Source organism: Sapajus apella, unplaced genomic scaffold (assembly GCF_009761245.1).
Source record: "Sapajus apella isolate SASKATOON/1434 unplaced genomic scaffold, GSC_monkey_1.0 scaffold130, whole genome shotgun sequence".
NCBI classification, from domain to species: domain Eukaryota; kingdom Metazoa; phylum Chordata; class Mammalia; order Primates; family Cebidae; genus Sapajus; species Sapajus apella.
The window spans coordinates 2,062,820-2,076,583 of NW_022437070.1; the positions used below are offsets into that span (position 1 = coordinate 2,062,820).

The 13,764-nt window shown below is 51.7% G+C and overlaps 1 protein-coding gene across 1 annotated transcript in view; it reads left to right on the forward strand.

The window, feature by feature from the left end:
- Positions 1–11,102, forward strand: part of RSPH6A (radial spoke head 6 homolog A) — an 18,258-nt gene extending 7,156 nt beyond the window's left edge. The window contains exons 3-6 of the mRNA XM_032262595.1: positions 4,547–5,311; positions 6,195–6,339; positions 8,363–8,480; positions 10,706–11,102. Of these exons, the coding sequence (XP_032118486.1) occupies positions 4,547–5,311; positions 6,195–6,339; positions 8,363–8,480; positions 10,706–10,943 (1,266 nt within the window). The 3' untranslated portion in view covers positions 10,944–11,102. The remainder of the gene's footprint in view (positions 1–4,546; positions 5,312–6,194; positions 6,340–8,362; positions 8,481–10,705) is intronic.
- The last annotated feature ends 2,662 nt before the right edge of the window (positions 11,103–13,764 follow it).

Below are 13,764 nucleotides of genomic sequence, written 5' to 3' on the forward strand. Positions count from 1 at the left end.
CCCAGGCTGGAGTGCAATGGCGCGATCTCGGCTCACCGCAGCCTCCGCCTCCTGGGTTCAGGCAATTCTCCTGCCTCAGCCTCCTGAGTAGCTGGGATTACAGGCACGTGCCACCATGCCCAGCTGATTTTTTTTGTATTTTTAGTAGAGACGGGGTTTCACCATGTTGACCAGGATGGTCTCGATCTCTTGACCTCGTGATCCACCCACCTCGGCCTCCCAAAGTGCTGGGATTACAGGCGTGAGCCACCGCGCCCGGCCAGAACTGTGTTAAGTCTTAGGGTTAAAAAGGACTAGTTGCCAGGTATTTATTTATTATCATTGTAAATAGAAAAGTAAATCATCACAATTTTATGTGACTTTCCATGGGATACAAATGTGTAGCATTCATCATAAAAGATGTCATCTGGATATCTTGTTCAAATATAATTTAAACTTAGTATGTTCTGATATTGTTAAAGATATAGGGATATAAACCACTCACATTTTAGTAAGAAAGGCAAGAAAATGACTAATAATGATATGATATAGCATATATGTTTGTTGTCCCGCACTGTCGTATGCCCAGCTGGGCAACGTTTGCGCAGCCAGACACGGAGCAGTCGTGGCTAGTGATTGTGGTCGTAAAGTCGAATGGTCGTAAGTTGCATAGGTCGTAAGTCGATCAATACCTGTACAGGCATACGCCACCACACCAGCCTATTTATTTTTATTTCTTTTTGAGATGCAGTCTCGCTCTGTCACCCAGGCTGGAATGCAGTGGTGCGATCTCAGCTCACTGCAACCTCTGCCTCCCAGGTTCATGCTATTCTCCTGCCTCAGCGTCCCAAGTAGCTGGGATTGTGGGTGTGGGCCACCACACCCGGCTAATTTTTGTATTCTTTTTTCTTTTTTTTTTTTTTTTGGGACGGAGTTTCGCTCTTGTTACCCAGGCTGGAGTGCAATGGCGCAATCTCGGCTCACTGCAACCTCCACATCCTGGGTTCAGGCAATCCTCCTGCCTCAGCCTCCTGAGTAGCTGGGATTACAGGCACGCGCCACCATGCCCAGCTAATTTTTTGTATTTTTAGTAGAGACGGGGTTTCACCGTGTTGACCAGGATGGTCTCGATCTCTTGACCTCGTGATCCACCCGCCTCAGCCTCCCAAAGTGCTGGGATTACAGGCTTGAGCCACCGCGCCCGGCTATTTTTTGTATTCTTAGTAGAGACAAAGTTTTGCCTCATTGAGCAGGCTGGTCTTGAACCTGTGACCTCAGGTGATGCTCGCACCTCGGCTTCCCAAAGTGCTGGGGTTACAGGCATGAGCCACCACACTCGGCCCAGCCTATTTATTTATTTATTTATTTCTGAGATGAAGTCTCACTCTGTCGCCCAGCCTGGGGTGCATTGGCGTGATCTCAGCTCACTGCAACCCCTGCCTCCTGAGTTCAAGCCTCATCCTCAGCCTACTCAGTAACTGGGATTACGGGTACCTGCCACCATTCCTGGCTAATTTTTTTTTGTTTTTTTGAGACAGGGTCTCACTCTGTCGCCAGGCTGGAGTGCAGTGGCACCATCCTGGCTCACTGCAACCGCAACCTCCACCTCCTGGGTTCAAGTTGATTCCTCTGCCTCAGCCTCCCAAGTAGCTGGGATTACAGGCGTCCGCCACCACACCCAGCTAGTTTTTTGTATTTTAGTAGAGACGAGTTTCACGTGTTAGCCAGGATGGTCTCGATATCCTGACCTTGTGATCCCCGCCCACCTTGGCCTCCCAGAGTGCTGGGATTACAGATGTGAGCCACCACACGCAGCCAATTATTTTTATTTTATTTTATTTTTTATTTTTTTTTTTTTTTTTGAGACGGAGTCTCGCTCTGTCACCCAGGCTGGAGTGCAATGGTGCAGTCTCGCCTCGTCGCAACCTCTGCCTCCCAGGTTCAAGTGATTCTCCTGCCTCAGCCTCCTGAGCAGCTGGGATTACAGGTACCTGCCACCACACCCGGCTAATTTTTGCATTTTTAGTAAAGATGGGGTTTCACCATGTTGGCCAGGCTGGTCTCAAACTCCTGATCTTATGATCCACCCGCCTCGGCCTCCCAAAGTGCTGGGATTACAGGCCTGAGCCACTGCGCCCAGCCTTAGGAACTTTGTGATTACATCAGGCCCACATGGATACACCAGGATAATCTCAAGATCCTCAACTTGATCCCATCTGCAAAGTCCTGCCATGAAAGGTCACGTATTCATAGGCTCTGAGAAGCAGGACAGAGACATCGTAGAGGTGGGTGGAGGGGTGGCCGCTATTCTGCCTTCCACAGCTCCTCTCTCTCTGTCCTGATTTCAAATTCTGGCAAGAGAGCAGATGGTCCCCCTGGTTTGAGTCATGTGTTTCCCTGGCCAGGTTAGGTCAGCCAAGGGCAGGCAGTTAATGCTGATCTCAAAAGAAAAGGCCTACTTGGGGCCGGGTGCAGCGGCTCACACTTGTAATCCCAACACTGTGGGAGGCCAAGGCAGGGGGATCACTTGCGGTCAGGAGCTTGAGACCAGCCTGTTCAATATGGTGAAACCCCATCTCTACTAAAAACACAAAAATTAGCTGGATTTGGTGGTTCAAGCCTGTAATCTCAGCTTCTGGGAAGAATTGATTGAACTCAGGAGGTGGTGGTTGCCGTGTACCAAGATCATGCCATAACACTCCAGCCTGGGTGACAGAGCGAGACTCTGTCTCAAAAATAATAATAATAATAGGCCAGGTGTGGTGGCTCATGCCTGTAATCCCAGCACTCTGGGAGACTGAGGCAGGCAGATCACTTGAGGTCAGGTGTTCGAGACCAGCCTGGCCAACATGATGAAACCCCATCTCTACTAAAAACACAATAATTAGCTGGGCGTGGTGGTGCATGCCTGTAATCCCAGCTACTGGGGAGGCTGAGGCAGGAGAATGACTGGAACCCAGTAGGCGAAGGTTGCAGTGAGCCAAGATCATGCCACTGCACTCCAGCCTGGGTAACAGAGCAAGACTCCGTCTCAAATAATAAAAATAATAATAAATAAAGATTTGGGGACCAGTTGAATAATAAAGTGTTGGAGACAGCCTTGTGGCCACATGGATAAGGGCCAGCAGGCATTTCCCTGGGAAAGGGAAGGACATTGGTCTGTGGCCAGTGCAGATATACATCACATTTCTTCCCCTGGCTTCTAAGCCAAAACTTTGCTGGCTTCTAATTTCAGCCTGCTTGCTTTCAATCCCTCTCTGAGCCCCTCTCTCTCTTCCTTCCTTCCTTCCTTTTCTTCCTCTTTTTCCTCCTCCTCCTCCTCCTCCTCTCCTTTTCTTCTCCTCCCCCACCCCACCCATCCTCTGGCTGTGTGAATCAAGCAGATGGTGTAGATGGAGGCAGTGAGGGCAGGACTTACACCATTCTCTAACATCACTGACTCCTCCATTCCTGACCTGTCTTTTCCCTTAACTTTCTGTGAAATATGGAGTACATGTTAGGAGTGTTTTGGGCTTCAAGTCACAGAAATCATGACTAAAAGTGCCTTCTTTGTTACAGGAGCAAGAAGGCCAAGGTGGGTAAGGCAGCTGAGCGATGCTACTGGGGACCAGGCAATATCCACCATTCAGCTCCACCACCATTAAGGGTGTAGGACTTTGTCTCCCAGTGTTGCCTCATGGTCCCAAGGTAGCTGCTGTGGCTCCAGATCTTACATCACCATTCCAGACAGTAAGAATAGGGAAGGACAAAAGGCAGAAGATTTTCTCCTAGTGTGCTTTTGCCTTTTCTTCTCCATCGGGGACATCCTGTCCAAGGGCTTTCCCTACATCTCATTGGCCAGCATGAGTGGCCTGAGCAGTTGAGTTACAAAATCTTTTAGGTCTCTCTCTCTCTTTTTTTTTTTTTTTGAGACAGAGTCTCACTGTGTCACCCAGGCTGGAGTGCAGTGGGTATCAGCTCACAGCAACCTCTGCCTTTTGGGTTCAAGCGATCCTCCTGCCTCAGCCTTATGAGTAGCTGGGATTACAGGTACCTACCACCCTGCCTGGCTAATTATTGTATTTTTAGTAGAGACATGGTTTCACCATCATGACTAGGCTGGTCTCAAACTCCTGAGCTCAGGTGATCCGCCTGCCTTGGTGTCCATAAGTGCTGGGATTTCAGGCGTGAGCCACCACACCAGGCTTTTTTTTTGAAACAAGAGTCTCACTCTGCCGCCCAAGCTGGAGTGCAATGGTGCAATCTCAGCTCACTGCAACCTCCGCCTCCTGGGTTTAAATGATTCTCCTGCCTCAGCCTCCTGAGTAGTTGGGATTACAGGTGCCCACCACCAGGCCTGGCTAATTTTTGTATTTTCAGTAGAGATGGGGCTTCACCGTGTTGGCCAGGCTGGTCTCAAACTCCTGACCTCAGGTGATCCACCTGCCTCAGCCTCGTGAAGTGCTAGGATTTCAGGTGTGAGCCACTGCCCCCAGCCTCTCTTGATTCTAGAAGAATCTGGAAGAGCTAGGCTAGGAAGTGGAGCCTCAGCATTCTCCCCTCTGCCCTCCACCCTACCCTGCTGCAGGGGGAGACGCCAGTGCCCAACATCATGGAAACTGCCTTCTACTTCGAGCAGGCTGGCGTGGGCCTGAGTGCCGATGAGAGCTTCCGCATTTTCCTGGCCCTGAAGCAGCTGGTGGAGCAGCAGCCCATCCACACCTGTCGCTTCTGGGGCAAGATCCTGGGAATCAACCGCAGCTACCTGGTGGCTGAGGTGGAATTCCGGGAGGGCGAGGAAGAGGTGGAGGAGGAGGAAGTCGAGGAGGTGATGGAGGGCGCCGAGATCCTGGAGGCACACGGCGAGGAGGAGGGCGAGGAGGACGAGGAGAAGGCCGTGGACTTCATCCCTAAGCCCACGTGGAAGCCGCCACCTGTAATCCCCAAGGAGGAGAGCCGCTCCGGCGCCAACAAGTATCTATACTTTGTGTGCAACGAGCCGGGCCTGCCGTGGACGCGCCTGCCCCACGTCACACCGGCCCAGATCGTCAATGCCCGAAAGATCAAGAAGTTCTTCACAGGCTACCTGGACGCACCGATTGTCAGCTACCCACCCTTCCCGGGCAACGAGGCCAACTACCTTCGGGCCCAGATCGCCCGCATATCGGCGGCCACACAGATCAGCCCGCTAGGCTTCTACCAGTTTAGCGAGGAGGAGGGCGACGAGGAGGAGGAAGGTGGTGCTGGGCGCGACTCCTATGAGGAGAACCCCGACTTCGAGGGCATACCCGTGCTGGAGCTGATCGACTCCATGGCCAACTGGGTACATCACACACAGCATATCCTGCCGCAGGTGAGCACCGGGAGCCCGGGCGTGACCATGCAGTACTGATGTCAGGCTGGGCGCGGTGGCTCACGCCTGTAATCTCAGCACTTTGGGAGGCCGAGGTGGGAGGATCAAGGTCAGGAGTTCAAGACCAGCCTGGCCAACATGGTGAAACCCCGTCTCTCCTAAAAATACAAAAATTAACTAGGTGTGGTGGCAGGCACCTGTAGTCCCAGCTACTTGGGAGGCTGAGGCAGAATTGCTTGAACCCGGGAGTTGGAGGCTGCAGTGAGCCGAGATGTCACCACTGCACTCCAGCCTGGCAGAACAAGACTCCGTCTTAAAAAAATTTTAAAAAAAAGGCCGGGCGCGGTGGCTCACGCCTGTAATCCCAGCACTTTGGGAGACCGAGGTAGGTAGATCACGAGGTCAAAAGATTGAGACCATCCTGGTCAACATGGCGAAACCCTGTCTCTACTAAAAATACAAAAATTAGCCGGCGTGGTGGTGAGTGCCTGTAGTCTCAGCTACTCAGGAGGCCGAGGCAGGAGAATAGCTTGAACCCGGGAGGCAGAGGTTGCGGTGAGCTGAGATCATGCCACTGCACTCCAGCCGGGGCAGCAGAGTGAGACTCTGTTTCAATTTAAAAAAAAAAAGAAAAAAAGGAATCAATGAGTGAATGAAAAGTGAATGAGGGTTGCACAGTCAGGAGTCCTCATGTCAATATAGCAGCTCCGTTGGCCCGTTTCCCACCTCCCCTTAACTGTGCAGCTAAATCTTGCCCTCTTGCCCGTGCCTGGGTCTCTGAGGACAGGGCCATGCTTTAGTCCCACTGGGCTTTCACCTCCCTGCAGGGTGCAGGCTGGGCTCCGTGCACTGGGGCATCACCTGAGCTTCCTCCCACCCACAGGGCCGCTGCACTTGGGTGAACCCTTCGCAGAAGACAGAGGAGGAGGAGGACCTGGGGGAGGAGGAAGAGAAGGCAGATGAGGGGCCGGAGGAGGTGGAGCAGGAGGTGGGCCCCCCACTGCTAACACCACTTTCAGAAGATGCAGGTAAGAAGCGTTCTCAGCCTGCACACCACTGGCCAGGAAGGGCTGGGAAGAAAGGGAGGGGCAGCTGGACTGCTGGGATCCATCTCCCTCATCCTTCCCTCCCAGCCTCAGAGGCTCAGCTACAAAATGGGCATGATCACAGTGGCACCCCATCAGGAGGTTCTGGGAACATGTCCATAGACGTGTGGCAGTGGCCCAGACCTTAGGATATGGCCTTTTGAGTCCCACATGGGCCTAAAGGGAAGGAGATGTAGTTGGGGAACTCTCCCTAAAGACTGGAGCTGGGGCCGGGCGCGCTGGCTCACACCTATAATCCCAGCACTTTGGGAGGCTGAGGCGGGTGGATCACAAGGTCAAGAGATCAAGACTATCCTGGTCAACTTGGTGAAACCCCGTCTCTACTAAAAATACAAAAAAAATCAGCTGGGCATGGTGGTACACACCTGTAGTCCCAGCTACTCGGGAGGCTGAGACAGGAGAATTGCTTGAACCCAGGAGGCGGAAGTTGCGGTGAGCCGAGATCACGCCATTGCACTCCAGCCTGGGTAACAAGAGCGAAACTCTGTCATAAAAAAAAAAAAAAAAAAAGACTGGAGCTGGATTGGATCACAAGGTCAGGTGTTCGAGACCAGCCTGGCCAACATAGTGAAACCCCATCTCTACTAAAAACACAAAAAATTAGCCAGGTGTCGTGGCAGGCGCCTGTTATCCCAGCTACTCGGGAAGCTGAGGCAGGAGAATTGCTTGAACCTGGGAGGTGGAGGTTGCACTGAGCTGAGATCACACCACTGCACTCCAGCCCAGGCAGCACTGTGAGACTTTGTCTCAAGAAAAAAAAAAAAGACTGGAACTGGGTGTGTGTGTATTGTTGTTGCTGTTGTTGTTGTTGTTTTGAGACGGAGTCTGGCTCTGTCGCCCAAACTGGGGTACAGTGGTGCAATCTCAGGCTCACTGCAACCTCAACCTCCCGGGTTCAAGCGATTCTCCTGTCCCAGCCTTCTGAGTAGCTGAGATTGCAGGCGCACACTACCACACCCAGATAATTTTTGTATTTTTAGCAGAGACAGGGTGTCACCATGTTGGCCAGGCTGGTCTTGAGCTCCTAACCTCAAGTGATCCACCTTCCTCAGCCTCCCAAAGTGCTGGGATTATAGGCAAGAGCCACTGTGCCCAACCTGGAGCTGGATTTTGGATGAATGGACAGGAATTTCCTAAGGTTGGGGCCTCACGCACCCACAGAGTAGTGGAGAGAGAGGCTCAGAGTGGGTAAGGGGACAAGTCCTAGATTTGAAACTAGATCCTGCCAGCCTGTGCCCTCTGCACCCTAGTCCAAACCAATGGTCAGCTCGGGAGTGGAATCACAGCGGCTCTCCAGTCTGGGGGCACTGCTGGGCGCCAAGCACTGCAGCGGATGTGCTGCAGACACTGTCACCAGGCCTCAATACCACCCTCCAACAGAGGCCAGGTGAACCTCTCCATTTTCTGGGTGCAGCTACTGAGGCTCAGACAGGTGAACTGGCTTCCTGGGGCCACAAAGAGAGTGGTCCAGGCTGGGCGCAGTGGCTCACATCTGTAATCCCAACACTTCAGGAGGCCAGAGTGGGTGGATCACCTGAGGTCAGGAGTTTGAGACCAGCCTGGCCAACATGGTGAAAACCTGTCTCTACTAAAAATACAAAAAATTAGCCAGGCATGGTGACACACACCTGTAATCCCAGATACTCAGGAGGCTAAGGCAGGAGGATTGCTTGAACCTGGGAGGTGGAGGTTGCAGTGAGCTGAGCTCATGCCATTGTACTCCAGTCTGGGCAACAGAGCAAGACTCTGTCTCAAAAAAAAAAAAAAAGAGAGAGAGTGGTCTGCAGCCAGGGTTCAAACACGGCAGCCTGAGCTATTGGTCGCTGTAGTTCCCTTGATAACCCTCCAGGCCTCCCTCATTGCTGCCTGCCTTCCTATGGGGCACAGTGCAGGGCCTGGGGCCTCCCTGACCCTGCCGCCCCTCTCTGCTGCCTCTCCACCACAGAAATCATGCATCTGTCACCCTGGACCACGCGCGTGTCCTGCAGCCTCTGCCCACAGTACTCGGTGGCCGTCGTGCGCTCCAACCTCTGGCCCGGGGCCTTTGCCTACGCCAGCGGCAAGTAGGTGTTCTCCCAGCGGGGCGATCCCTTAGGACTTCTTCGAGGCTCGGTTGGGCTGGGCACCTTGCCAGGGTGGACAGAGATGGAGAGGGCCCCCTTCAGGAAGCCCCCAGGACTGACCCCCTCACAGCTCCTAGGAGTTTCACAGGTGTTGGGAACCAGCGCAACCCTGTTCGTGGGTGCCTTGTGTCCCGGCAGTGACGAGGGAGTAAGAAAAGAAACAAAGACACAAGAATAGAATTTTACAGCATGGGTCCAGGGGTCCAACGCACTCTCGCAGGGTGATCCGCGTTAGCATTGAACTCCCACCCAGCTCCACACTCTCCACAGTCCAGCCTTCCTGACCAGCCGCCTGGCCACCGCCCGCGAGACGGGGTTTGCAGCTGGCGGTGGGCGCACCTACCAGCTCTGTCCACCAGATGGCGTGACGACTTCTCCTAGAATTTCCTTTTTAATCTCAATGCGAACCAGGGCTATTCGCTCTGATATGAATCACAGCCATGGTGGGATTGCACGTAATCTGGATACTTTAACACATTCCTGGCATTTTTTTTTTTTTTTTTGCCTTCTCTTGAAGCTGGGAAGAGGCATGTTTGCTTTTGCCAACTCCCTTCTTCTGGCCATACCCCAATATGCCAACATCCCTCTGAAAGCAAAAGATCCAAACTTGAGGCCCCACTTGCCCATCCATCCGCTGCCCCCACCCACCCACCTGTTCTTCGGTCCCCCACCCAATCTGTGTCCATCCATTGTTACATTGTTTTTCTTTTCTTTTCTTTCTTTCTTTTATTTTATTTTATTTTTTTTGAGATGGAGTCTCTGTCACCCAGGCTGGAGTGCAGTGGTGCAATCTCAGCTCACTGTAACCTCCACCTCCCAGGTTCAAGTGATTCTCCTGCCTCAGCCTCTTGAGTAGCTGGGATTCCAGGCGCCTGCCACCACACCCAGCTAATGATGTATTTTTTGGTAGAGATGAGGTTTTGCCACATTGGCCACGCTGGTCTCGAACTCCTGACCTCAGGTGATCCACCTGCTTTACCCGCCTTAGCCTCCCAAAGTGCTGGGAATACAGGCATGAGCCACCACACCCAGCCAAATATTGTGTCTTGGGGGGATCAGGGAAGAATTCCTGGGAAAAACAGTTTTTCTTTTTCCCATTACCTCTTTCTCAGGGAAAGGAAGAGATAATGGGGAAAAGCAGGCAGAAGGAACATCCTAGACCAGAGTTTCCCAACTGTGAGTGTGTGGCAATCCCCTAGGAATCAGGTTTGGATGCAGATTCTGGTTCTATGGGTCTGCCACAGAGCCTGAGGTCTGCGTTTCTGACAAGCTCGCAGGTGTAGCTGAGGCTCCTGATTCCAGGGCCACCTGAACCAGGACAGGTAGGGAGTGCAAGTCTTCCAAAGAAGCTGTGCCTTTGAAGACTCCAAGGAAGTCCTGGATTAAAACAATTCCTACAGAAAAGCAAGAATGTAAAAATAAGGTCAAACCCAAACGGCTCCTCCATGCAAACTCCACATCCTGCCCTACCTTGCTTCTTGCTCTTTCTCCTCCTACTTCTCTCTTTTTTTTTTTTTTTTTCCTTGAGATGAAGACTCGCTCTGTTGCCCAGGCTAGAGTGCAGTGGCATGATCATAACTTACTGCAGCCTCAAACTCCTGGGCCTGAGCCGTCCTCCCACCTCAGCCTCCCCAGTAGCTGGAACCATAGGCATTTGCCACCACAACTGGGTAATTTTTAAACTCTGGGAGGTGGAGTCGGGCAGATCACTTGATGTCAGGGGTTCGAGACCAGCCTGGCCAACATGGTGAAACCCCCTTTCTACTAAAAATACAAAAATTAGTCCAGGCATGGTTGCTTATGCCTGTAATCCTAGCACTTTGGGAGGATGAGGTGGATAGTTCACTTCAGGTCAGGAGCTTAAGACCAGTCTGGCCAAAATGGTGAAACCCCATCTCTACTAAAAATACAAAAATCAGCTGGGTGAGGTGGTGTGCGCCTGTAGTCCCAGCTACTCGGGAAGCTGAGGTGGGAGAATGGCTTGAACCCAGGAGGCGGAGTTTGCATCCAGCCTGGGTGAGACACAGAGAAACCCAGTGAGCACATTTCAGCCTGCCATCCTCGACCTTGCCGTCATGCTACGCACACGCTGGGTCCCACCTTTAAAGGAAGTCAAGGCTGGGGCCTTTGAAGGAGAATTTCACAGTGTCTCACTGCCTCTCCAGAAAGTTTGAGAACATCTACATCGGCTGGGGTCACAAGTACAGCCCCGAGAACTTCAACCCGGCCCTGCCAGCCCCCATTCAGCAAGAGTACCCCAGCGGCCCAGCGATCATGGAGATGAGTGACCCCACAGTGGAAGAGGAGCAGGCCTTGAAAGCAGCTCAGGAGCAAGTCCTGGCAGCCACAGAGGAGGAGGAGGAGGGCGAGGAAGAGGAGGAGGGCGAGGAGACAGATGACTGAGGCCCTCGACACAGCCACTTTCCCCAAGCAGGTAGATAGCAGATTTCCCCTTGTCAGTAGTTAGTATGGATTATGTTTTCACTGTCTGCTTCCTGTCCCCAGAGGGCAGGGATAGAAACAGAAGGCAATTGCCTCAAATAAAATTCCTCCACAGCATTATGGATGAGCCATTCTTTCCTTTATTTGCTACGTCTGTTGACCTGGACTCCAAGTCAGGGCTCTTGGGCCCTGCAGAGGGCACAGACATTGCCTGGCAGAGCCTCTCCCACCTGTTTGGTTTTTGTTGTTGTTTGAGACAGGGTCTCATTCTGTCACCCAGGTTGGAGTACAGTGGCACAATCTCAGATTCCTGCAGCCTCGACCTCCCGGGCTCAAGCAGTCCTCCCATCTCAGCCTCCTGAGTGCATATCACCACATACACTAATTTTTTTTGAGATGGAGTCTCACTCTCTCACCAGGCTGGAGTCCAGTGGCACGATCTCAGCTCACTGCAACCTCCGCCTCCTGGGTTGAAGTGATTCTCCTGCCTCAGCCTCTGATGTAGCTGGGACTATATGCACGTGCCACCACACCCAGCTAATTTTTTGTAGTTTTAGTAGAGACAGGGTTTCACCATGTTGGCCAGAATGGTCTCAATCTCTTGACCTTGTGATCTGCCCACCTTGGCGTCCCAAAGTGCTGGGATTACAGGCATGAGCCACAGCGCCCGGCCCACATTCACTAATTTTTGTATTTTTTGTAGAGACAGGGTCCTGAGTAGCTAGGACTCCAGGCACAGGCCACCATGCCTGGCTAAATTTTTTCAATTTTTGGGGGGTCTCACTATGTTGCCCAAGCTGGTCTTGAACTCCTGGCATCAAGCAATCTGCCGGTCTTAGCCTCCCAAAGTGTTGGGATACAGCCACCATGACCAGCCCCACCTGTTTTATTTATTCATTTATCTGGCCATCAAACTATTACTGAAATACCTCCTGTCAGCCCAACCCTGTGCTGGGGACACAGAGGTGACCAGACAGCTGCAGCCCTGCCTTCCTGGACCTCACAACACTATAAGGAGCAAGACTCATCTCTAGATAGTGACAGCCCAAAGGGAGAAGCCCAGAGGACTGACAGAGATCCCCAGCCAACTCTTAAAGGGTCAAGAAAAGAACAGGGAAAGGCATTCCAAGAATAGGGAACAGAATGTGCAAAGACCCAAGGGCAAGAGAGAGTGTGATATGTTGGCATAGTTTTTCAAGCCTCATTTTAGGTGGTAGATAGTGTGAGGACTTAGTAGTGAGAGATGAGATTGAAAAAAGGTTGGCAGGGGCCAGATCACTTGGGGCTTAATTTTGTCCTGAGAGTACTAGGGAGCTACAGAGGGGTTTTGAGCAGGGTAGGGCCCTGATCATATTCATGCTTTAGAAAGACCTCTCTAGGCTGGGCACAGTGGCTTATGCCTGTAATCCCAGCACTTAGGAAGGCCAAGGTGGGTGGATCACCTGAGGTCAGGAGTTTCCCGTCTCTACTAAAAATGCATAAAAGTAGCCAGGTGTGGTGGCAGATGCCTGTAATCCCAGCTACTTGGGAGGCTAAGGAGAAGAATCGCTTGAACCCGGGAGGTAAATGTTGCAGTGAACAAAGATTATGCTGTTGATCTCCAGCCCAGCAGGTGACAAGAGTGATACTCCATCCCAAAAAAGAAAAAAGAAAAAGAAAAGAAAGACCAAAGACCTCTGTACATGCCGAGTGAAAGGTGGAAATGGGGATGAGACAGAAATCTGGGAGACCAAGAGACAAGGTTGATGTGGGGGGTGGGGAAAGGGCTCAGGTAGAGAAGGAGCTTGGATCAGGGCTTCAGAGAACAAGGAACTGAGAAAGAGGAATTCCAGGTGGTCGAATGCAAAAAACTTGGAGAATGGAAGTGAGGACACAGTGAAGAGAAATGGTACACATCTAGGAAGACGCCCAGGTTTGTGGTCTGGTTGACTCAGTGGACGGCAGAGCTAGCTCTAAGATGCAAGAGAGGGGCAGGATTTGGTGTAAGACGTCAGGTTCATTGTAGAATACTTTTTTCTTTTTTTTTTCAGAGACTGAGTCTGGCTCTGTCCCCCAGGCTGTAGTGCAGTGGCGTGATTATAGCTCACTGCAGTTTTGAGCTCCTAGGTTCAAGAGATCCACCTTAGCCTCCAAAAGCGCTGGGATTCTGGGGTTCCAGGTGTGAACCACCCTGCCTGAACTATTGTAGGATTTTTTTATTATTATTTATTATTAACTTATTTATTTTTAAGATGGGGTTTCACCATGTTAGTCAGGCTGCTCTTGAAATCCCGTCCTCAGGTGATCCACCCACCGTGGCCTCCAAAGTGCTTGGATTACAGACGTGAGCCACCACGCCTGGCAGGATTTTTTTTTTAAGTGTGAGATGCCCTTGGGAGAAATAGGGGAGGCCATTGACTACGTGAGACTAGAAAGATCTATGATGGGGCCTGGTGGCTTCAGCACACATGGGGAGCACTGGCTACAAGTAGGAGCTGTTGGGATCAGAGGGAGACTTTGGGTTGCAAACGGATCACTGGGACACTGGGGCACCGTGAGGATCAGTACAATTTGGGAATCGAGTAGGTTTTGGAGGCCAAGTGAGGTTGTTGAAAATAAATCATGAAGGTTAACTTTGGAGGTTGGTGGAAAATATGAAGGATGTTTGGGGTTAGCATTAATCAATAGTGGGTCAGAGGAAGTCCTTGGAGTTGTGCGGGAACACAGGGATTTGGCGGGTCACCAAGAGTGGGGAAGAATGGTAGGAGATGCTTTGGTAATTTGGAGACTTGAATATGTCAGT